Source organism: Hydra viridissima, unplaced genomic scaffold (genome assembly GCF_058129835.1).
Source record: "Hydra viridissima isolate aposymbiotic clone 2 unplaced genomic scaffold, HvirCarnegie_v1 scaffold_1, whole genome shotgun sequence".
In the NCBI taxonomy this organism is placed as follows: Eukaryota; Metazoa; Cnidaria; class Hydrozoa; order Anthoathecata; family Hydridae; genus Hydra; species Hydra viridissima.
This window is the reverse complement of record NW_028324300.1, coordinates 33,022,884-33,046,975: the sequence shown is the minus strand read 5'-3', so window position 1 is coordinate 33,046,975 and position 24,092 is coordinate 33,022,884. Positions and strand designations below refer to the sequence as shown.

General features: G+C 29.3%; 2 protein-coding genes and 1 pseudogene across 5 annotated transcripts; 2 read left to right on the top strand and 1 right to left on the bottom strand.

The window, feature by feature from the left end:
- Positions 1-1,945: 1,945 nt before the first annotated feature.
- LOC149894614 (uncharacterized) lies at positions 1,946-2,783 on the bottom strand (annotated as a pseudogene).
- Positions 2,784-6,592: 3,809 nt separating this feature from the next.
- Positions 6,593-11,753, top strand: LOC149894613 (caspase-3-like). Of its 3 annotated transcripts, none has more exons than XM_090095722.1 (5): positions 6,593-6,788; positions 6,895-6,954; positions 7,338-7,361; positions 7,491-7,535; positions 9,694-11,753. In XM_090095722.1, exons 1-5 carry the CDS (start codon positions 6,725-6,727, stop codon positions 10,527-10,529), a joined length of 1,029 nt encoding a protein of 342 aa, XP_089951848.1. In that variant the 5' UTR covers positions 6,593-6,724; the 3' UTR covers positions 10,530-11,753. The 3 variants fall into 3 exon arrangements, with proteins under 3 accessions (XP_089951848.1, XP_089951865.1, XP_089951855.1); XM_090095739.1 differs by lacking the exon at positions 9,694-11,753 and adding an exon at positions 9,229-9,687; XM_090095729.1 differs by having other exon boundaries at positions 6,597-6,788; positions 11,371-11,753.
- Positions 11,754-16,345: 4,592 nt separating this feature from the next.
- On the top strand, positions 16,346-19,800 carry LOC145192617 (uncharacterized). Of its 2 annotated transcripts, none has more exons than XR_016449234.1 (5): positions 16,346-16,469; positions 16,546-16,651; positions 16,750-16,794; positions 17,079-17,203; positions 18,742-19,800. XR_016449234.1 is itself a non-coding variant. In XM_090076735.1 (5 exons), the coding sequence occupies exons 1-5, from the start codon at positions 16,399-16,401 to the stop codon at positions 18,898-18,900; spliced, it is 510 nt and encodes a 169-aa protein (XP_089932861.1). In that variant the 5' UTR covers positions 16,346-16,398; the 3' UTR covers positions 18,901-19,800. The 2 variants fall into 2 exon arrangements, 1 of the variants encoding a protein (XP_089932861.1); XM_090076735.1 differs by having other exon boundaries at positions 16,750-16,798.
- The last annotated feature ends 4,292 nt before the right edge of the window (positions 19,801-24,092 follow it).

Below are 24,092 nucleotides of genomic sequence, written 5' to 3'. Positions count from 1 at the left end.
ATGATTCGAATAACATTTGAGAATTTGGTCTGATGTGTTAACACCAACTTTATATTTGTTGTAACCTAGAATGATGAGTAGTTTTTCATTTTGATTTTACATTTCTTCACTAATAGTTTTGATTTTATTATCACACTCGTTGCTTGATAAAGCCTCGTTCAGTTGAACATAACTATAGCTATTCACGTCTGCTGATGTAATTATATATCTGCCGAGTTTAGACGCTTTATTAGGTTTGATATAATTTTTTTATTTTGGGTACTTGTGTTTGGTACAAAAACATCTGGAATTTTCGGTGAAATAATCTGGGCATTATGAAGATAATAAACTGTGCTGCTTAATGGTGTTTTCCTCTCTTTAATTCGGCAAGGTGGCATATAATTGTTTTCCAATTTTGGACTGTTGTTGTTTTATTTTGGTCAACATAAACTCTAATGCAATGTCAAGTTCTTCCACAGTTGCTTTAACGGGAGTTAAAATTCCTACTAAATCCGATATGGTTCGATGTTGATTTTCGTTTATCATCATTAAATCATCAAAATTGGAATCCAATTCTAAATTTGGAAACGCCTTTTTAACACAATATTTTAAATTGTCAAATCTTTTAAGCATAAGCAACAAACTGCTCTATCGGGTTTTGCAATCCTTGAATGACCTTTCCAAACTCAATTTTTACGTACTTTGTAAATAATTTTCATTTTTTGTTTAAAAGATCAAACTTTTTTACAATTTTCCTGACTTTTATTTTAATAGGCCCAATAGTTTGATGTTTAATTGTAACCTCAGATGTCTCATTAATAAACGATGAATCGTTCAAATCTCGAGTACAATCTTCCTCTTCATAAACTTATTCACTACTATAATCATCATCTTCAGTGCTGGGCAAAATACTTTTTAAAAGTATTTGAAATAAAATCAAAATAGTCTACCTAAAAAGTATTTGAAATGAAAATAAAAATAAAATACAAGGAAAGTATTTCAAATAAAAATACATTATAAAACTATTTTAAATACAAAATACAAAATACTGGAATTGTAACGACTCGAATCGTACATCACAACTTTATTGACATAATTTAACCTTTAAATCAACATTTATTGGCCTTTAAAAGTAACAGTTTTTCGAATGTTGCATCACTAAGACAGTTCCTTCGTGGCGTCTGAATTTGTCCAGCGGTGCTAAATAACCGCTCAACAGGTGCGGATGAAGGTAAGGTCGTATTGTACCTCACAAATACGTGTTTTATAATTTCATATTTTGCCAAGATTTTAAAATCCGTACCAGAGTCGCTTAAGTACGATAAACATTCGTTGTTGACTGTTGTTTGTTCTGCAATGTTAATTTCGCTAAACGAGAAAAAATCATCACTCATGCCACTGCCACCAGCTGATTGAGTACCTGGAAGTGGGTCAGGGTCAGAAATAGTATTAGCTCTGTCCAACAACTGTTGTTGCTGAGACTTAGCTGCACGAACGAAGAGATCACGACAGAAATCTTTTTTATCACCCGGAACCCATCTCATTTTGAAGTAGGGATGCGATACTGCTGCAACTATCCTGCTGGCATTATGTTCAGAAAATGATAGATGAACCTCAAATCTTGTTTTCAAGCTTGTAAGCATAGGTTCTGCAAATTTCTTAGCATACTTCAGTGATTTCTGCTGCAGGTCCTGCAACTTCTGCTGTACGGTGTGCAGCGTCGGAAATACATCGCCAAAGTACACATTGTCACCTTGTAACCTGTTAATGGCAACAGCAATAGGAGCCATTATCATTACATACTCTTCTAGACATTCTAACTCCTTCTTTTTGAACTTTGGCAACTTCAAAACGTCGTATATTTCTCCAAGCTTATCTTGAAACTGGAGAATGCATTTCAATGCGTCATACCGGGAGTTCCATCGTGTAGGGACTGGTCTCAGTATTGCCCTTGCGATGATTTTTTTCACAGCATCCGATGCCTTGGAACTTCTATGAAGCAAATTCCAAATGCTGGTACACTTGGCCAATGCAGCTCGATAAAGACGTTTGAAATTAGCATCAGAATCACATGCTTTATCTGCATCAGTAGTTGATGTGAGGCTGAGAGAGTGACTATTGCAAGCTTCATGGTGAGGCAGAACAACTTCAGTATCATCATCCGTGTCTTCGCTAACTGGTAAATTTAGGACTGCAGTCATGTCCGCTATTTCAACATCATTGTCGGAATTTTCTGCTTCATCATCATCACCAGTTCCTGTTTCCTGAATTTGTTCTTCAGCAGTTGCAGAGATCCCTGAACCAGATGCAGTACTGCTAGTATTTACAAAATATTCTCGGAAGGCTTTGCTGAAGTTAGAGGCATTATCTGTTACTGCTGCTGTAATTTTTTCCACGTGTAACCCATAATCATTATGAATTTTTGAGATCATTGCAGCCACTGAGTCGTAAGTATGACTTCCAACAAAACGTTGACAGGAAAGAGCAACAGATATGCGTGATACTGAGCATTCAGTACTAATATCAATATAGTGAGCTGTCATTCCTAAGTAGCTCTTTTGGTTCACTGACCAAATGTCAGCTGTTGTACAAACAAATGGTACTTTACTGAAGACTGTTCTTTTATCATCACGCATTTTTTGCAAACGGGCGTTTAATCGCTTGCCTAATGTTTTGCGATAAGGTATACTGACATTGCGATTGAGTCCGTGGATCAAATTTTTGAACGCTGGGTTTTCCACAGTGATCAAGGGGCGCATTTCCTGCACAACGTAGTCAGCAAAAAGCTAGTCAACTTCATCCTGTGAAATGGATGTTTGATTTCGAGGCATAATATGCATTTGTTTCAACTTCTTAGAAGCAGGACCAGATTCGACAGAAGGTCCACCTCCAACTCCAGATTCCATCTCAGCTACCGAGCGCTTACGCTGTTTTGCAACTGAAACCTTGTGCTGCTTGTATTCCTCGATTCGCTTTTTGCCATGAGCATTCTGCAACAACAACAACAACAGTCAATCAACCGAGATTATTGCATTTGTTTGTGTTATGTTATAGCATTAGCGTTTGTCTGTGTTGCTTTATGTGTTTATCGTTTTTACTGTTTAGTGCGCAATATAATATAGTGTTTTTGTAGTTATATACATACCTGAAGATGTTGAGTAAAATTAGAAGTTACTTTCAGTGAACCACTGTAGGTTTTTTTGCTAACACATAACATACACTGTGCAATAATTTTAACATCCCCTGTAGTTTTACTTTTAGATATAATTCTGAAAAATTTTCCATCAAGTATGGCAGGGACGGCTTGTTCACTCTCAGCATTTTCATTTTCTACAATTTCAGTCGTTTCCCTCTCTTCCGCCATTTTGAATTTTTGGTAGATTGGTTCCCTCTAATATAGTAATTAAATAACAAATTACCATTACCAAGGGTGGTCCAAGGCAGCTCAATCCAGCCAAAGAACTTTTTGTAGTTGCGTCATTGTGTAATTTATTGTGCACAATGAATATGTAGTTCAATGACTATGTATGGCTCGTTGTACATAATTCATTGCGCACAATGAATTAAGAAATGATATTTAAATTGTAAAAGCGAATGAACGTCCGGATGAAATACATAACGTATATAGAATGTCTTAATATTACACTTTTGGAAACCAAGTTTTAATTAATTTGCTGTTGGTGGAAAAGTATTTTGTATTTTGTGTTTTAAACAAAATAAAAAATAGCCTTGAAAAGTATTTGAAATAAAATTGAAAATTCTAATGAATAAAAGCATTTCAAATAAAAATAAAAATAATATAAAAGTATTTTAAATAGTATTTTAAATACTTTCATTTAAAATACTTTTTAAAATACTCAACACTGATCATCTTTGTCTTCATCATTGTTGTTATCTAAATTTTCAAAAACTGTGTTCTCATCTTCTAAACTTTCATCAACTTCGACTGGCGTCTGGCGTCTTTTTTGTAAAGAAGTTTATAACTACCAGCTGTAGAGCGTTTCGAGAATTTTCTAGAATTTTTCCAAGTTTCTTCATAACACTTGCACCATCAGTCGTAATACCAGTGATATTATCCTTAGGGTTTATTTTAATGTTGTGGAGTAAAAATGCGAATGAAACCTTCAAATTCCAACAGCTTTTCAACTCATGTAAATTCACATTCACCTGCAGTTTCCAAAAGAAGCCCACTTATCAAGTATTAAGGAAAATTTAGAGCCTCTTGATATTTGATTAATTATTTCCTTTATAACTTGCTTTTTAATCTGCTCATAGCAGTCTTATATCATTTTTCTGATAGCATTTCGTGACTTTGAGACATTTTTGTATCATCGTGCAGCTAACCCAGCTCGTGTATCAATGGATAATTACAAATTATACTAAATGATATACCATCATTTGCTGCTATAAGTGCCAGCACTTCAGATAGATTTTGCTCTTTTTCGATGTTGTTGAAAAACAGTTCGTGATTTTTGGTTTTTTATTTTAAAGTTCTTCTTCTTCTAAATCTTTCGAATTGGAAGCTCTCGTGGATAAACTAGGTGCTTGCGATTGCGATGTTACTTTAAGTTTATGCTGAAAGTGAATGGGAATGTAGACCTTTTGTAGAACCACCAACCATTTTCAATATTTTTATGCATGTACTAACTTTGCACACTGTTGTTTCATCTGTTCCTCTTAATGCCTCCATTCAAGATTTGTGCTGTTGAATTCAGCGTAGATCGTCATGATATTTGCTTAACTTCATTTACTTACGTTTTAAAGTTCTAAAGTTCTTAAATAATTTCACTTTACGTTTCTTTATCAGATTTTTAATTCTAAATAAAATTTGTAACTGTGAAAACGATGATTACTTTGAATTACTGTAAAAAAAGTTTATTTATTTAATAAACCATCTGCCTTTTGAAAACTTCATTAATTTCAGCCGTAGTTGAAGAATTTTTGAGAATCATACGAATTATAGGTTCTATCTAATTTTTGTTGTTGTTGTGAAAATTTAACTTTCAATTTTTCTCAGTTAAAATGTTTTATTGCTGTCATTATTTATAATTAAAACTATACGTCTTTTTTGCTATTTATGTTTCATAATTAAACTGATCACATTATTTATAAAGTTTTTAAATTTTTAAGCGGTAATTAGTGATAAAAGTAGTAAATAGTGATAAAAGCGATTAATACTGATAATAGCGGTAAATAGGATAAAAGCGGAAAATTCGCATATAACGCATTTTCACGCAACATTGCCACGGTAATTACGCAAATTTACCGTTTCTAATGTGAAAGTTTTTTTTTTTTACCCAAATTTACCAAATGCAGCGGTAAACGTTTCGCATTTTACGCACTTTTACCGCCGGTGAGGTAACGCCGATTCTTACATGCAATTAAAGAAGCACCCACTCATAATTTATAAGATCATGTACTTTCTCTTTCCTCCTCAAACAATGATTTCCTCAACAATATATTTTTCTCTTCAACAATTATATCCTTACACTACAATTTTACTCCTTCTTGTGAAATTTTAAAATGGTAAGTTTTATCTTTTTGCACAGTGAAGTTTTCCACTGATCTTAAAATATAGCTGGATAGCGTATTCTATTGTTTTTTCAACAAAAAAAATTGAAACCGAAATTTTTAGTTGAGTAGGGCTAAACGTTGCAATGCACTTTTTGCTTACAAAAGTAACCCAAAAGTATGGTAAATTTTCCCCAATTTCAATTAGCGCAACAATCACAAAATGGCCAGTGAATTGGCAGGCATTGGTATACACTATGCACTTATATTTTGAGATCAATCGAAGTTTTCACAGAAAATTAGAGAGCTTACGATAAGAAAACTGCAACGGCAACTTCTACAATTTATGACAAATATTTGACACTAGGCATGCGCAATGGATGGGATTCCCTGAAATGCCGTTTTAAAACTTTTTACGCAACGTCAAAACGCTGAAATTCGTGTTCTCTGAAAACGGCTTAAAAATAGATCAAAGTAGTACTTGCTTCAAAAGTGTAACAAAGTAATTATTTAATTTCTGATACAAATTTAAGATATATACATAAGTATAAATGTATATATATATATATATATATATATATATATATATATATATATATATATATATATATATATATATATATATATATATATCAAGTATCATATCGAGTAGTCTACATGGGTAGGAGAATCGTTTTAAAAAAATACACAGTGCTTCTACCGGAGTAACTTTTAACCCATTATAACATACAAACTCTTGAGGTAGTTGAAGTACATTGAGTAAGCAATATATATCACTACGTAGAAATCTAAATTCACTTTTGCATTCATCATCAGACATGATTTCTAAACAAAATTGCTTATAACTCCAAAACGGTAAATCTGGATTCTTAGACGAATTAAATTTGTACAGTAGTAAAAATTCCTCGTCGTCTATGATATTTGATTCTAATGCAAGCAATAAACTATTTCTAACATTTCTTAAAGGAGCCATTTTTAATTTTTTTTTTGTTTATTTCAAGATGTTTTCTTTTTTTTTGAAGCAGAAATTCGTAACTAATTTTATATGAATACCGCAACTGCTAGTCGCAACCGCTCGATCCAGACCTTTGTCGTCTCCGTTGCCGTTGCAGTTTTCATATCGTAAGCTCTCTATTGTTACATGACATCGGCAAAATAACCTTCCGAATTTGTGGAACTATTTTAAATATTATTTTTTTTTACACCGAATCTTCCTAACTTTACAGCAAAAGTCATGTCAACTGTAAATATATTTGGACCTGTAAATTCTCTTCAAATTTCTAGTAACGAAAAGGAGCGTAAGTATAAATATAAAGGATTATTTATTTTTCGCATCCATTACATGAACATTAAGATAACAGACTTTTTTTAAAACCATTCTAAAAGATACTGATCTTTTTCTAGATCCAAATTTACACGTACCAATGCCTCAAGCATTCGAAAATTTTTCATCTATAAAAAGAAGTACGTATGTATGTATTTATGTATATATGTATGAATATGTATAAGTTTTTATATGTGTATGTATATATATGTTTTTATATGTGCATATACATACATATATGCAAGTTTATACATATGTGTGTGTGTGTGTGTGTGTGTGTGTGTGTGTGTGTGTGTGTGTGTGTGTGTGTGTGTGTGTGTGTGTGTGTGTGTGTGTGTGTGTGTGTGTGTATACAAAAGTTATTTAATATATGTTATGAAATAACATGTCTATTAGAAACATTGTAGTTGCTTGTAAATATATAGCAGATATAAACTCTAGCTTAGTAAATATCTTAGATTTATGGATGTTTGTGTATACTTTTGTTTTATGTATTTTTAAATAAATTCATTTACATTTGTAGGTAAAGCATTTCATTTTCATAATGGTAAGATTTAAATTTAATATTCAACAATGGAATAACATGGAGAATATTCTAATAAAACCTTTTTTTAAGTATAGTGTAAAACGTAATATTTTATGATCATGTTTTAAAGTTGTGTAAGTTTTCTTTTAGAATTAATAACGAAAGTTGTTGAAGTTAACAAATTAGCAAAAATAGGTGAGATTATTTTTTTTCTATGTAAATGTTTTCAGTTTCTAAAACTTTTTCATCTGTTGATCTGATTTTATTTTGAATTAAAATACAGAGGTTGTAGAACTAATGAAGTGCTTTATGTTGTGAATAAAAAACCTGTCAATGATTTCTTTAAAGATGTTAGTTTATCATTAAAAATTTCATTACTATCATAGTATTACTTTAACTTTAATTGTGTATGACCATTGGTGTTCCCTACTACAGGCCTATTCATCGCACAACCAGATTTTTGTGTGTGTGGGGGGGGGGGGAGGCTATTTTTTATGGCTGTTGAGAGTTATTTCTCCATGTTTAGAGTAGTTTTTAAGAGAGAAAATGTAATGTTGCATATGATATATTGTAAATTATTGTTATATAATATAATGTAAATAAAGTTATCTGATTTAAATGTGGAATTTTAGAATTATATATATATATATATATATATATATATATATATATATATATATATATATATATATATATATATATATATATATATATATATATTATATATATATATATATATTGAGTGAAGCTTAATAACGTTAAAAGCAAATTTATATATTCAGTATTTCATTCAATATCATACTACCTGATGAGATTTATATTTTTAAAATGTTTATGATGGTAAAGTAAAATACATTAAATGAGCATAGTAAACTAATAGTGTATAAATTTCCAAGTGATAATGTTGAACATGAAAAATGAATAAAAGCTATCCAAGTTCAAATTTACATGTTACCATTAATACTGTTATTTGTGAGTTACACTGGCCTCCAAATTTTGAAACAATTAGAGTATATGAAGAAAAAATTTAAATGTTAAAGCCATTAATGCATATATAAGGCATAAGGATCCTTTGCAGACTGTTATCAATAGTCCTCATGACAAGCGTTTAGATTTAATAGTGCAATTTGGTGATATGGCACTTAAAATGGCAGGTCCACAATGTACTTATCTAAAACAGCTTTCTAAAGATTCTGCAACTTGTATACATCAAACTTATTATGGCTTGGTAGATTATGTAGACATTTAACACCACTCAAAATTATGTTCTTCTTGGTCAATTTACATCAGATCACCTAGAAACAGAAGAATATTTTGTCAAGACTCTGGAGGTAATTGTTTTCTGAATGTTCAACAGGTCATTGAAAAATTACATATCAAACATATATCTTTACTTTTGAAATGAAACATAGACATTTATAATTTTAATGTGAAATCTGGTCATCAATGTGCATTATGCCTATATAAATTGTCTGAAGACTGTTGCAAGATTCTTGATAACTTGCAAGATCTGGAATTTTCTGTTTCTGGATTATAGTGGATTAAAGATTATTAACAGATAATTCTTGGAGATTTCTTTGTTTCATAATTTTTTAAAGAACTAAAAATCATGTTTGCAGAAAATCTTTAAGTAATATTTTTATGATAATATCAGACTATCATTTATTGGATATAAAAGAACACAATTGTATAATACTTTTTTTAAAAACATGCAGTAATGTCACTTCTAGATCTTGCAAGGAATCTGCATTAAAAGAACTAAAAATCTCTTAGAGATATGGTTATAAAAATGTTATGTTTTATACAAGTTTCATTTAGTTGTGTTGTTGTTTTAAGAATTTTTGCTATTTTTAAACAAAATTCATCTGGTATTCTTTGTTTTGTTTAGTTCTACTTTCTAATCGTTATAAGAAAATATCAATTTTGTATTTTAGACAGTAAAGTCTAATATAGATGAAACTGTAATTATGTAAATGTGTAAAGTTTTGAATTAAAAAATATTTCAACGGATTTTATTTTCATTACTTTAGGTTATTCTTTTTTTTTATATTTCATTCATTAAAAAGTTTTTCGAATATACATTCAAATAGCTTTTTAGTTTTAAAAATTAAGTTGTATTAAAGTAAGATATTTTATTTGCCGTAAAAATGTAACACCCCCCCCCCCCCCCTCATAAAAAAATCTTTATACAAGTTTAAATTGCATCATCCTGTTTTAAAATTACCTGTAAGAAAAATATTTTTGTTTCTTGTCTTTCTTATAAAAAGGAGATATGTTTTTGCATTATATAGATATTTGTAACTAGTATTTACTTAAGTTGTATTATTTATGCATTATTATAAATTTGTTTCAGCATTTGAGTCAGTAGTAAAAGCAATTCATGAGAGTGAGGATTTTTATTATACAATGAGCACAGGTTTTGTGTTAATTATAAACAATGAGATATTTGATGAATATCAAAAAGGTATTGAAAATCGAAAAGGTTCTGAAAACGATGTTCAAGCATTGACTGATTTTTTCATAAAAACATTGGGTTGGGAGGTATTGTTGAAGGAAGATCAAACTAGGGAACAAATTATTGACATTATTTGTTCTATCTCTCAATTGGAAGTTTTCCCATTCTCAGCTTTGTTTGTTATAATTCTAACTCACGGCACAGAAGATGGGATAATGGGTGTTGACTCTCAGAAAGGAATAAAAATAAATCACCTACTAAAGTGTTTTAAAGCTGATAAAGCTCCTGCTTTCGAGAGGATACCAAAGATCTTTATTGTTCAAGCTTGCAGAGGAGAAGAAGATGACATTAGACGAGATGGAATAAGAGATTCTAAAAAGATTCAATCTAAACCATATAAATTTAATATACCTTTATTGAGTGATTTTCTTATTGCTTACCCATGTGCAGCAGGCTATACTGCTTTAAGATCAAAAGACTCAGGCTCTTGGTTTATTCAAGCGTTGGTTATAGCCATGCATTCTTATTATGATAAAGAAGACCTTTTATCTATTTTAAACCGGGTAAACTTTAGAGTTGCCTGTTATAAGTCGCAAAACTTAAAAGAGCAACCATGCTTTGAAGTTGGATTGCGTATGCGTTGTTTTTTCCATGAATATTTCAATAAAACTTATTGCATTTTGAAACATTACAATTCATTAAGTTCTGAGAAAAAGTCATTACTTGAAGGTTGAAATCATTTAAACTATCAGTTTTTTTAATGATTTTATTATTGTTATAAATTGCTGGCATTGTAAAACGTTTACTGCCATCTTTAACTCAGTTTTAAAAGTTTGGGCTTCGGAAAATATTTCCTCCAAATTTTAGTCATTTGTTGAGTTTAAAAATAATTGTGTTTGTATATCGTTTTTATATAATTTTTTATCTAACTATTTCTGCGGTACTACAATATTTTAAGAGTCAATTTTAAAGTAAATATACTTTAAAATATTTGTTTTCGTCGTATTTAGTCGTTAATACTTTCATGTAATTTAACCTTTCGACTATCGTACACTACTTCCGACCTTTCCTAGCGAACATTTTTTCTGTTAGAACCCTTGATGGATTCCTTCATTTGAATAAAATGGAGATCAAAGTGGTCGAAGAAAACAATGATCGACTTTTCTCCACTAGTTTACAAGTCCGATCACATATAGTACATGATTACATAAATACACAGTCGGTTAGGATCGTTCGTAAAAGAAAATCGTTCAAATCGTTCGTAAAAGAAAAAAAACAATGATCGTGCTTTGTACCAGTATTATCACGGAGAACTCCATAAAGAATTCCGCGTCTAAAAAAGTATCAAATTATATTTGTAAATGCCCGTAATTGTCTTAAATTTTCCTAAACTTCTCCCGAATGGAGGTGAAGGGTGGGGTAATGATGCTGGTTGTTCTAATGCTGCTAATGTACTTCATAATTCATATAAGGCGCTGCAGAGCAAGACTTTTTTGAAGGAGTTTCCTAATAGAAAAATTTGTTTAGTCGATTGTTTTTGCTAATTTTTGCGCTTCTCTTTTTTGTTTAATTCAGGTCCTCTCACAAACACGATGAGAAATGGCTTATTGGCTAGTCTTCCGGCTTCTCAAGCGCTTTTTAGGAATTCTGTAAACTGTACATGCCAATGTAATAAAATTCTGTCTATGGTTGAAGTGTGACCTTATTCCAATCTAACTGTGGAAATTAAAAATTTGCGGTGAAGAGCCTGAATGTTTGTTTAACTCACATGAGACTATTGCTACTAATTCAAACACAATAACTACTGAAAATTAATGAAAGATGATGATAATTGACAATGTTGATCATATTGCATCTAAACGTTTTTTAAAAAAATATTAACGCAAACTACATGAAGCTGGCACGATAAACAAATATTCGATTAGTAATGATTGAAATTTTAGAAGAACTAATCAAAAGTAGAGAAAGAGAGAAAAAAAGAAGTGAGCTAAAACGTAATATTTTAAAAATGTTACCAAATATTTAAAGTTTTTTAATTTAGAGTTTGTTTGTTTTTTTTTTTAATTTAAAGTGCTATTTTAAAAAAGGAATACTTTAAATTTAAGATATCTATTTTAATTTAAGTTGAAAGATCTTTTTGGCCCATATAAACAAGCTGATCCTCAACTTGCTTATATGGGTAAACAAGCTGATCCTTAACTTGCTTATATGGGTAAAAAGATCTTTCATTTGTTAGTTTTGACCGTTCAAATAGAATTAATTGATGTTTGAGTAGAATCCTGATTTGTTTATTATATATTGAAATTTTGCGTCTTAAACAACATTTGTTGTTTCATTATAACAATGCGCAGAAGGGTGTTAAAGGACGAAGAAAAAGGAAAAATTGTTATTTACAAAGATCTGGGTTTGCCCAATCGACAAATTGCAAAAAAAAAAACAAATGTTCTCATCACGTAGTGAATAATTTTATTTAAATTTAATTGAAAATTGCAACAAAAATCATCGAGTGAAAATAAAAAAAGATTGTCAGGAGACAGCATTCTTCCATTTTGGGTTTGGCGTAGTTTGGAAGCAGTGTGACGAATGGAGTACCAACAGAAAAACAAATAATGATTGAGCTGGACCTGGGACTACAAAACGTCTCCAACAGGTTTTGTCCAAATCTAGATAATTTTCTGGGAAATAATAATCACAAAACCACCATTAACGAAAAATTAAAAAGATTCAAGTTTTGCAAGAAGTACGTTACATGGAACACGGAATGAGGAAACGTTATTTTTTGCGACAAAAAATCTTTAACTTTGGTGGGCCTTACGTCTAACTTAGATGGGCCATACTTTTAATCATCAGATTCGAAGTATTATTTGTTTGGTTTGACAAAAAAAGGGGAGATAGTTATGATATGGACCGCATTTTATTTCCACAGAAATACTCCAATGTATTTTATAACGACAAGTAACAAATAACAAAGTAACTACTGTAAGGAGGGAGAAATAAAATAAAACGATGATCGATAAAAAAACATACACAAGATGATTCACCAACTCTTCACATAAAAAAGTGATAAAGCGTTAGAAGAAAAGTTAAATACCACTGGGAAAAAACGTAAACACGAAGACGCGTAAATGATAAAGCAAAAAAGAATTAAGTTAAAAACAACTGAGAAAAGACGTGAAACGCTAAAACTCGTAAACGATAAAGCGACAATAAGAAAAGTTCAAAACAACGATCGGAAAAGATACCCACAAGATGACTCGTCCACTCTTCACATAAATAAATGATAAAGCAAAAAGAATTTAGTTAAAAACAACAATTGAGAAAAGACATAAACGCGAAGATTCGTAAACGATAAAGTGACAATTAGAAAAGTCAAAAACGACGATCAGAAAAGACTTATACACGATGATTCTCCAATCTATCACGTAAATAAACGATCAAACGGAAAGAAGAAAAGTTTAAAACAACTGAGAAGAGACGTAAACACGAAGACTCATCAACCTGCCATATAAATAAATGAAAAGATATCACAACTGGAAAACAAGCAAAAAACTATAAAAGCTTAAAAAAAGAGAGTCTTACAGAATTAGAATTAGAGATAGAGGGATTAGAGCAACTGATGAGTACGATCGTCTCTTTAGAAGAAGAGTTTTAAAAGGAGTAATTTAAAATAGAAAATTTTAAGAAAGTTTTAAGAATAATTTTAAAAAAAAAAGAAATAATTTTATGTTAAGAAGAGTACTTTGATTGAACAAGCAGTTTTACAAGCAGTTTAATAAGCTGTTGAATAAAAGAAGAAAAAAAGAAGATTTTAATATTGATTCTTCCAGAATAACCAAAAGATTTAATTAAAGAAGAAATATTTGTAATAAAAGAAGATATAAAAGAAAGAGGAGTAACTGATGTAAACAGTATTGAACACTGCAAGAAGCGTAAGAAAATATTATTTGTATTATATAAAAGTTATAAGAATAAGAGTGCTACCATTACACATTAATAGAACATTTGTTGAGTTTTATTATATTATAGAATATACTGAGAACGACGAATGTAAGTTTAGCCCTTTTAGATTAAACCTAGCCCATTCCTAACCGAACTATTCCCAAACCTCGCCCTTACCTATCCAAGTACTCCCTAGACCATCAACCTCGTTCCCAACCTCCATATACCTAATCCAACAACCCAAAACCCAAACCTTACCCTTACCCTTACCCTTACCTTCATTAACTAAATAGTAAACAAATATTAAACAAATATTAAATTAAATATATAATTTGAAATGTTAAAGAAAAACGCTGACCTCACACTACGAAGATCTTTTAAAAGATGTTATAATCAATTTCGTGAAGGTTTATACATTGAGAAATAGATTTTCAAAGTAAAAAAAACAATGACTTCAAGGGGAAAAAAAGGTGTTTTGGATTGGTCGATATGTTCACTCAACTTAAACCCTATTGAAAAATTATTGGGACGATCGGCACGAACTGTTTAAGTAAAATCTAGACAATATAACACAATGCAAGAACTTAAAACGTTCAGCAAACACTGAGTAATATTTAGAAGGTTTATTTTTAAAATCTTATAAAAAGTAAGAAAACCAGAATCTTCGAATTAGTTAAAATGTAGTACAATTGTTTTGGGTAACTTTACACAGTTGTTTGATATTTATAGTAAATAAGATATAAATACAAGGTTTTTTTTAAAAATAAACAAAGGCACACCAAACTTTCCATATAAACTAATTTAAAAAGCCTAGATAATGGTCGATAGTTAGAAAATATGCTTTCAGCATGAGAATCATTAAGAAATTCTATGACATATTCCCTTATTAAAATTTCGAAAACGTTTGCTTATATGTGTAAATATTGCAATAAACATGTTTATTATTATTTTTTAGAGATTTTTTTTTTTTTTTATAGATTATTTGAATGATAAACCAATATGTAGAAAAAAAATTCAAAAAAAAAAAAAAACAAAGATGTTTTTATGAAAACATTATGTAACGTTTCTGAGTAAACCCCCCACAAACCAGTGGGGGCTTTTATACCTTGTCTTGATGTTTACAAAGCTATAAATTGTCTATTTGCTATATTATTTACAAGTGATAATATGCTAAACTAGAAATCAATCTGAAACTAATATGGTTTGGAACATGCAGGTCAAAGAGTTATTATTTATTTAAATAACTAGACATCAAAAATCAGAATTATAAGTGTAACTTTATAACAGTCGATAATTGGAAAAAAAAACAAAATAGCTTTTTAGGTACCTAAAAAGCTATTTTAAGATACCTCGCCCCAAAATTAGTAAAAAAAAAAAAAAAAAATCTGAAAAATCAAAAAATTTTGAAAATTTTGTTATCTTAATAACCTACAAAAAAAAGTAAAAAAGAGGAGGAAGGTGTTGGGAATGAAAGTAAAAAAGCGCCCCAAATAGATTACGGACTATTACATAGCAGATACAATTTTATATTTCTTACTTTAGACTCTAAATGAATAGAAAAAATATGCCTAGATCAACACTTTTCTAGCACAAAAGGAAATTCTGAGGCAACAAGCACTACGCCAAAGTGTCAAAGTAAAATTTTTTGATAAGTAATAAAAATCTTGTTTCAGCAAGTTCTATAGGGTTACATAAAGTTTCTGATCTTTTTGGTAATAATTCCTGCAATTGTTATAATCTTATTTGAAATTTCACTGCTTTAAGAGATATGCATAGCCCTGAGTGTGGTTCAGATCTTGACTTCAGGAATTTCAATATATGTTTATGTCACTAGTAATGTTTATACATTAAAAAAATATGCAATAAAAGTGATGTTATAAACGCTTTTTTAGTTGTATTCTTGTAAATCACAGTTAGTGTAAAGGCCTTTTTGTGTGTAATTTGGTCATAAAATTGCAATAAGTGTTTAGGGCTATTTGTAGAATTTGATTATACAAGTTGTTGGTGCCTATTTACAAATTTAAAGTTTTAGTAAATGAGTTAAAGTTATTTGTGTGGTAAAATTTTCTGAACTTATTAACAACTATTTGCTTGTTACAGAGGGCGATGGAAGTAAGAACAAAAATCTTAACTTAAGAAATTCCTAAAGCTATCATATTGCCTTGAAATGCAAGCTTTTCAAACTTGGTATAAGATGTATTGTCTTTACATCAAAATACAAACTAATTTAATTTTCGCATTTAATCTAATTTAAACCTATGTTAGAAGGCAGCAATTCCAATTTATGTGAAATCTTATACTTTATAATTCCCACTTAGTCTGATTTGCCCTTTGTTCTGCATTGCCCTTTATTTATGCTGCATAATATATGCTTATGAGCAGGAACATCTTTTTTTTTTTTAATTTTTCCATTTTTTTTTTGTTTTTTTTAACTATTACAGTGAAATTTTTTATTATGGTTGAATTGAACGCTAACTTTTAAAGTTAATACCATTATATATATATATATATATATATATATATATATATATATATATATATATATATATATATATATATATATATATATATATATATATATATATATATATATATAGCAGAAGTGTTATCTTTCATTTAGCAAATAGATAATAGTTTTAACAAAGCATCAAGTTAGCTGTCAAAATGGGTAAAAAATCTTTTGCAACTAGCAAAAAACAAAAGGTTGTGATATCATTTGATGAGGAAGCTCGAAAGTAAGAGATTTGTTTAAGAACTGTCAAAAAACTGTTTTATGAATTTATTTGATATTTATACATTATTTATTTGTAGAGAGTATTTGACTGGATTCCGGAAACGTAAAGAAGAAAGAAAGAACAAAGCTAAATTGGAAATTGAAAGAAAACTTAAAACTCAAATAAATCAAGAAAGAAATAAGGTGTTCATTATAGAACATTATACATGCTTTCCCTGTATAATTTATTTGGTTTTTAATTACTCTGGATTTACTTACACAGATGTCTTGTTTTATTTCAGAGAAGAAAACTTACTCAAGAGAGAGTCAATAAAATATTAAAAAATGTTGGTAATGTTCTTGTAATTTCTTATTGGTTAATAGTTTTAATCAAATTTGTTTTTTTGGCTTTTGTGTTATTGCTAGCATTATAGGTATTGTAAATCATATAAAACCAACTGTAAAAAGTATTAGTTATTTAAAGCTAAAATTCCAAATAACAATGCAAAAATTGTTTAAGAATTTCAACCACAAGTAGAGTCCTATTACAATCACAATTGTCCTGATGCAAAAATATTTTAATTTACTTAATGATGCATTCAATCAAACAGTCTTATTTTGGTTTATCTAGAAATACAGTGTGATGACTTGGATAAAAGCACAACAGTAGACAAAGTGGATTTTGGAAGTCATGAAGTTCTTGTGAAATCAGACATAGATTTTTCAGATACCGGACTTATCATAACCAATAAGGAGGTAGCTTGGGTTTGTTACCAAATTAAACCAAGATAAAAAATTTGACCTTCTCTTTATATCAAGCTACCTTGAACCCTTAATGGCTCACTTTAAAAAAAAGATTTTTATAAAAAGTCAAAAATATTAAATTATTTCCTTTACTTGTATATATATTTAACTGCAAAATTAACCACTTATAAATTCCGACTTATTTTAAAAAATCTTATGTATTTATGATTTATCAATTACAAAGATGATAATAATGTTTACTGTTACACCTTTGTAGGTTTTATTCCATTTCCCTTATCTAATTTTGAAATTATAGCAGCTTTTCATAATTAGCATGTTTTGCTGTAATTAAACCTTACTTCTAAAAGAAAATTATGTATTTGTTTTAAATTGTTTTAACAGTAGAAAAGATAACTGTCATTTGAGCAACACATCTGTTCGTAATGCAGCGTTTTAGATGAAATTTAAGTTGTAATGAATGTGTTGCGATTGTTACTTTGTCCAATGAAGGATTAACAAATCTCTAACTTGGTAGAAGATTTGGAGTGTCTCGTATAACAGTTGGTAGGGTTCTACAAAGGTTTATAAAGACTGATGATCACGCCAGATGACTTTGCCAAGGCAGACCACAAGCTACCAATGCCATGTAGGACCAATTTTTATTGCTTTGAACACTGAGAGAATGGCTCACTATTGCATGAAGTCTCCAAATATAGCTTGCTGAGGTTCTTAGAACTGCTATTAGTATAAGATACCATAAGAAGAAGACTTTGTGCTTAAAATTTTTGACCTCGGGCAGCAGCTACTGGTCCCATTGTCTGTAGACTACTGAAGAAACAGACTGTCTTTTGCAGGAGGCATATGAATTGAAAAATACATGATTGGGGACAGGTTTTATTAACAGATGAGTTAAAATTTTACCTTGTAAGTTCTGATTGCCGTCCAAGAATGTACAGAAGACCAAATGAAAGACATTTGGCTTTTAACATTCAAGAAACCACTTTATATGGAGGTGGCCCATTGATGATGTAGGGTGGAATATCTTTAACAGCTCTTTTTATTGTTGATGGTGGACATCTGACTTCTCAATAAGACATAGCAGACATTTTAGAACCTTTTGTGGTATCTTTTGCACTGTACTTTGGAGATGAATTATGCAGGATAATGCTAGACCACACATGGCACATATTGTTACTAAGTACTTAAATAATGTTAACATTCATATTTTTGGTTTTAGTTTTTTTTTTTTCACCATCCTCAAAGTCAATTTTAGTATTATCATCGAAATAATTGTGTTCATGTGTCCTATTCTTAATATGTTTGTCAAAATATATGATAATATTGACCACAATTAAAATAAATCGAAATGTATAAGTGGTGTGTTAATTTTGAGGTTAAGTGTACATATATATATATATATATATATATATATATATATATATATATATATATATATATATATATATATATATATATATATATATATATATATATATAAGGTAGAAGGTCTTTTGCAAATTGCGAAGCTTCTGGTTTACTTTTTTATTTAGAGTGAAAATACATTGATGCCAAATCCAAAACCAATTTTTATGAAGTCCAAACCAAAAGCAATGAAGCGAGTGACAAAAGTTCATGGGAAACAGAAAATATCAAACAAAAATTTAAAAGAACGAAAAACTGATAAAAAATCCCTAAAGATGAAAAGATGAATATTGAAAATAAAATGGTGGCTACATTTTTTGATATGCTTACTAACATTCGACAGTGGATTTTTACGTTTAAAAACTGTTTTCGGCGAATATGAGTTATAATAACTTCATAAATCCTTTAAAAATTTACGAAATGGCGTCAAGTTACCTGACTTTTTATAACAGTATTTATTGAAAGAGTTATGATGAATTTTATGTGATTATGAAACCGTTTTACGCTTCGTTATTTCATCAAATAAACTGGTTGTTTAGAGTAAAAGCCAAACAAGTGGTATTTTAACGCTATCAACGCAAGAGTATAAAATAGTGTTACAATTTACAATAATTTGCCAGAGAGAGAACAATTCACTTTGAAATGTTATTCCTTTCACTTTTTGATTCTACCTTGTTAAAAATGTAAAAACTTGAAAAACTAGTTTTTACACCTCTTGTGTTAGCACTAGTTTTTACACCTCTTGTGTTAATTTTTACTTCGTATAATTGTCTCAGAAAAAGTTATAATTTCGAATTTGCGGTTATTATATTAAATTTGGAATTACAAATTTGAAAAATATAAATATAAAAAGTCACAACTTTTCAAAGTCAATTTGATTTTTTTAAAGTCAATGCGTAGTTGACTTAAAACTTAAATTATGTAATAAAACAGAACACTGAGAGCTTTTAATCTTCAACTTCGAAATTATAATTACATGTCATAATTTCGATTCTAGAAAATAATTACCTCATTGAAAAAATAACACTTCTCTTCTCCTGCTAGCCCTGAACCTAAGCTGAAACACTTCAGATTTATGAAGAATTATTTCCTGACATCCATTAGTTCAAAATGTGGCAAAGAAACTTGTATGATAGTTAAATTATTATTTATGTGGAGTAATTTTCAATCGTTTTTAAAATCTATAATTGGCATTTTTTATTTTTTATCTTTTTTAATTTGCTGATTGGGTTTTGTTTAGATATTCAAGTATTTTTTATGAAAGATAATGATAATAATAACAATAATAATGATAATAATAATGATAATAATAACAATAATAATGATAATAATAATGATAATAATAACAATAATAATGATAATAATAATGATAACAATAACAATAATAATGATAATAATAATGATAACAATAACAATAATAATGATAATAATAATGATAGCAATAACAAATGTGATGCTTCTCTAGGGGTTTTCTAAATACCAGCAATCACATGACGAGTTTTAAGTTACGAAAATAGGCTTGCTGATTGATAATAAGAAAGTGTTTTATCTAAGTTAAGTATGGACATTTTGTATTTCGTTACTTATTTTCAGACAACCTTTTTTTAAAAAAAGTAAAGAATTTTTTCCGAGTATAGAATCTTTTTGAACTTTTTTAAGTGAGAAACCGGCAACACATGTTACTTACAAATTTAATACATTTAAAATGAAATGGAATTTTAAGGAAGAGTTAACAAGAAGCCGCAATTGTTCTTGACAGAATCTTTTTTCCATTTTTTATAATAGAATTGAAAGATTTGCTGTTGAACGTTTATTTCAAACATTTTAAAGTGAATCAGCTGGTTTCATAAGATCAGCTGACGTCACAGAATCGGTTGATGTCAGTCAGATCTCGTTTCAGTACTGTTCATACATTTTCGATTGGTTCAAATGAGAGGATCGAACTGGCCACTAGAGTAACTCGATTGTTATTTCCTTTAAACCAAATGCTGCTTTTTCTTGTCCACTTTAACTTTGTCCATTCAGGTTTTAACCTGAATATGTCCATTCAGGTTTTAACTTTGCTTGAAAGAGGATAGTTAAATTTACACGGTAGTTAAAAGTCACTCAAAAGAAATTAAAATGAGGTGCTAAAAAACTAATTAGAGTGTACTTGTGCCAACTTAAAACCGGTTTTTTTCGCATTATCACTTTTTTTTTTAAAAAAAAAAAAACAAAAACGATGTATCATGCTTAATCTTTTTATTGTTATCTTTTTATTTTGCATATTTCAACAGATATATAAAAAAAAGATAGATTAAAAAAAAAATTAAACTGCTCGAAACTTTAAAGAAAAATATAGCAATAAAAGTTTTAGATGTGCTAAACTTTAAATCAGCACCTTATTTGTTAAAAAACAGGTATTTCCGTAAAAATATTTTATGACGAATTAATCCACTTTTCAATAAAGGTTTTATATAAAAGTAAAGATCATTTACGAAGAAAATTGTTACGTTAAAAGCGGTGACTTGTTTTTAATTTACTAAGTATCCGGTTGTAGTAAGTATCCGGTTCGCTCTTACACAGGAATGCTGTAATCTTTTGGAAAAGTTTTACTAAATTAGCGGGTGTCTGTTATTTTACTAATAGCCGTTTTAAATAACGTAAATGATGAGCGTTCTCTTTATTACTCAAAACTGTTCGATTTTCCTGTTAATGAAATTGATATAGGTTTGTTCTTTTTATGCATAACGATTTTAATTCAAAACATGATTCAATTAATATAAAAAGATCTAAAAAAGCATCATAAATTGCTTTTGAAGAAGCCTTGCTAAGTTTAGCTTGGGTTTTGTTTGTTAATGGTTTAGCTATTTTTTTTTTTTTAACTTTTGTTGGCAAAGACTGGGACTAGGTTGGTAATGGTTGCGCTACTTCAATCAACAGTAATATAAAAAATGATCTTTTATGTTTCATTTTTCTTTTCAGACGGAAACTTAAACATGGTTGTATTTTCAACAGCAAAAAATAAGAGGTTTGGCTTGAGCAATAGAACTTGAGCTGTTCTTCTGTGCCTTTTTGATAGCAAATTCAACTCGATCCGTTTCCTAATTATCTTCTCGCGTTTTCTAATTAGACTTTCGGGTTTTATTAAAGTTTAAAATTTGTTAAAGATATTTAACGAATTTTACAGCTGATATTGGTTATAGCTACTTTGACAAAGCTGAATATAGATTAGCAGTAAGGTGAAGGGGAGAGGGGGGGGATACTTTTAGAAAGGTTTAAGAAAATTTAAAAATTATTCGTGATGTACAGATTTCGAAGAGCGTTGCGTCTTTTATAGGGAATTTAAAATTTACGATTTCATATAGACATTCCCATAGAAATATTTTCTGAAATGCTACAACTGTTGGGAAAAAGAAATTTGGTTTTAAGGCTCTTGCTAAACTTCTTCTGATAAAAAAACAACAAAATATTTTTGGAAAATTGCAAGTTTCTGTGATTTACTGTTAAACAATTAAGAGAAATACATCATGAACGAAAAAGAAATATTGACAAGAAAAAACGATTTTCGAAGAGATTTTTTTATTTAAACTATCCAACTAAAAAATAATTTTTGTGTGGAGTTTGGGGCAGTATTAAAGTTGCAAAGTTTTCATCAATGACTATTCAAGAAACTAATAACTTTTCTTTTGCAGACCTCAAAATATTTGTTTAATGAACAAAAATCTTTGAAATATTTCAATCTACATAATGTAACCAAAATGTAATACATAATATGTGTAATAGCATAAAATATAAAAGCATGATGATATAATACATTATACAAAATCAAAATCAAAATAGAACCATTTCAACCAATCAAACCAATCAATATTAAAAAAAAATTGATTTTATGTTTTGATTGACGACTTTTCAATTTTCACCATAAGTTTATTCAACTAATATCATTGTTTTTTTCTTGTGTGTTTTTTTTTGGAGTTTAGATTTTTTTTGTGTTTTTTTCTACTTTCATTAATTTTTATTGTAATTTTTTTTTTTGGTTTTTGAGATTTTACTAAAGTAACCATTTTAAAGACTTTTTAAAATGATGGAAAAAATATATGAAAATAGATATGGAAAAACTTGCCATAAACTTATATAAGCAGGTATTTCGCGAGGTAATTCGCGAGGTAATCCTACAAATTATTTAAACATTTTTTTCAACCTTAAAATGGTTGTTTGTAAAATGATTCTTGTTAAATAGCAAACATAATGCTGGTGTTTTAAAAACTAAAAGATTTTAAACATTAAAAAAAAAATTAATTTCCTTTTTTCTTCCAAATATCTGTGTTTTGGTATGAAATATTTAAAATATCTTCTGGAGAGTTGCATTTTTTAAAATATCTTCTGGAGAGTTGCGATATAAGGAGAAAAAATGTCACCTAGATTATCTTTAAAAATAGCTTTATTTACAAACTTGAGCGAAATCAAAAACAAACAGTTTAATCAATATTATCGTTATTCAAATATATTCAACATTGTTATTGTTTCATACATAGAGAGGAGTCAGCTTAATTAATTGACGCCTTCACCATGAGGTATAAAGAGTGGAAATGTAACCCTCGTTCTGAGAACTGATCTTATTATTCAATTAAATTTCAATTGAAAACAAAACAGTTAAAATGTCGTGCAATTGAAACTTTAAAGATTATTTTTGTTTTTTACTAATGCTTTAAGTTTAAAATCAATATATAAAGAAAGAACTAGTGCTAATAGACAAATGTTTAATGGAAATTATAACGTGAGCCGAGAAAGGCTTCAACTTTGTTATTATTTAAGTTCTTCTTAAAAAACTTTGTTATTATTTAAGCTCTTCTTAAAAAACCTTTTTTAAAAGACTTTAAAAATGCTGAAAACTCTGTCAATTGATAAATGCTTCTAAGACTAATTAATGTGACCTTGTTGGCATAAGCTTTAGTTTAATAAAGTCTTAAACTTGCTGACGACAGTTTAATGCGTATAATTGACAGGAGTTAATGCTTACATGACAAACCTTAAATGTAAAACAGCTTTCTTTCATGAAAATTTCTTTAGATATAAATTTTATTATTGTATCTTTATTTAGAAAAACTTTATAACATTGATATAAATCAATGTTGTTAGTGGCGGAGCTAACTGAGGGAGGAAAGCCTAGGAGGCCTTGCCCCCCAAGCTTATAAAAATAAAGAAAACCAGCCTTTGCCAAAAGTAAATGAAAACGTTGTCTAGTTGATATTTTTAAATACTATCTAAGCTAATAAGTCATTTTTTTAAGAAATAGATTTTTTCACTTATAGCAACTGGCCGGTTGTCAGGTTCAGACCTTTACTGGGATCAAAATGTTTTGTGGCAGGGCCAAAAATTAAGTGACATACTAAGTATTTTATATAGAGATTAACTTATATAGTGGGGTAGTTTTTATAGGAACTTGTAATGTTTATCATGTGATTAGGGCCAGAGAACCCTATATCTCAGGCTTTTA

Bases quoted from the DNA above. Each gene is read 5' to 3' on its own strand.
- LOC149894613 (XM_090095722.1), top strand. From the start codon at position 6,725: ATGTCAACTGTAAATATATTTGGACCTGTAAATTCTCTTCAAATTTCT. The intron at 6,955-7,337 runs GTACGTATGTAT...TTACATTTGTAG, and splicing joins TTTTTCATCTATAAAAAGAA to GTAAAGCATTTCATTTTCAT. The intron at 7,536-9,693 runs GTGAGATTATTT...AATTTGTTTCAG, and splicing joins TAACAAATTAGCAAAAATAG to CATTTGAGTCAGTAGTAAAA.
- LOC145192617 (XM_090076735.1), top strand. From the start codon at position 16,399: ATGGGTAAAAAATCTTTTGCAACTAGCAAAAAACAAAAGGTTGTGATA. The intron at 16,652-16,749 runs GTGTTCATTATA...GTTTTATTTCAG, and splicing joins TAAATCAAGAAAGAAATAAG to AGAAGAAAACTTACTCAAGA. The intron at 17,204-18,741 runs GTAGCTTGGGTT...TTTTTTATTTAG, and splicing joins TTATCATAACCAATAAGGAG to AGTGAAAATACATTGATGCC.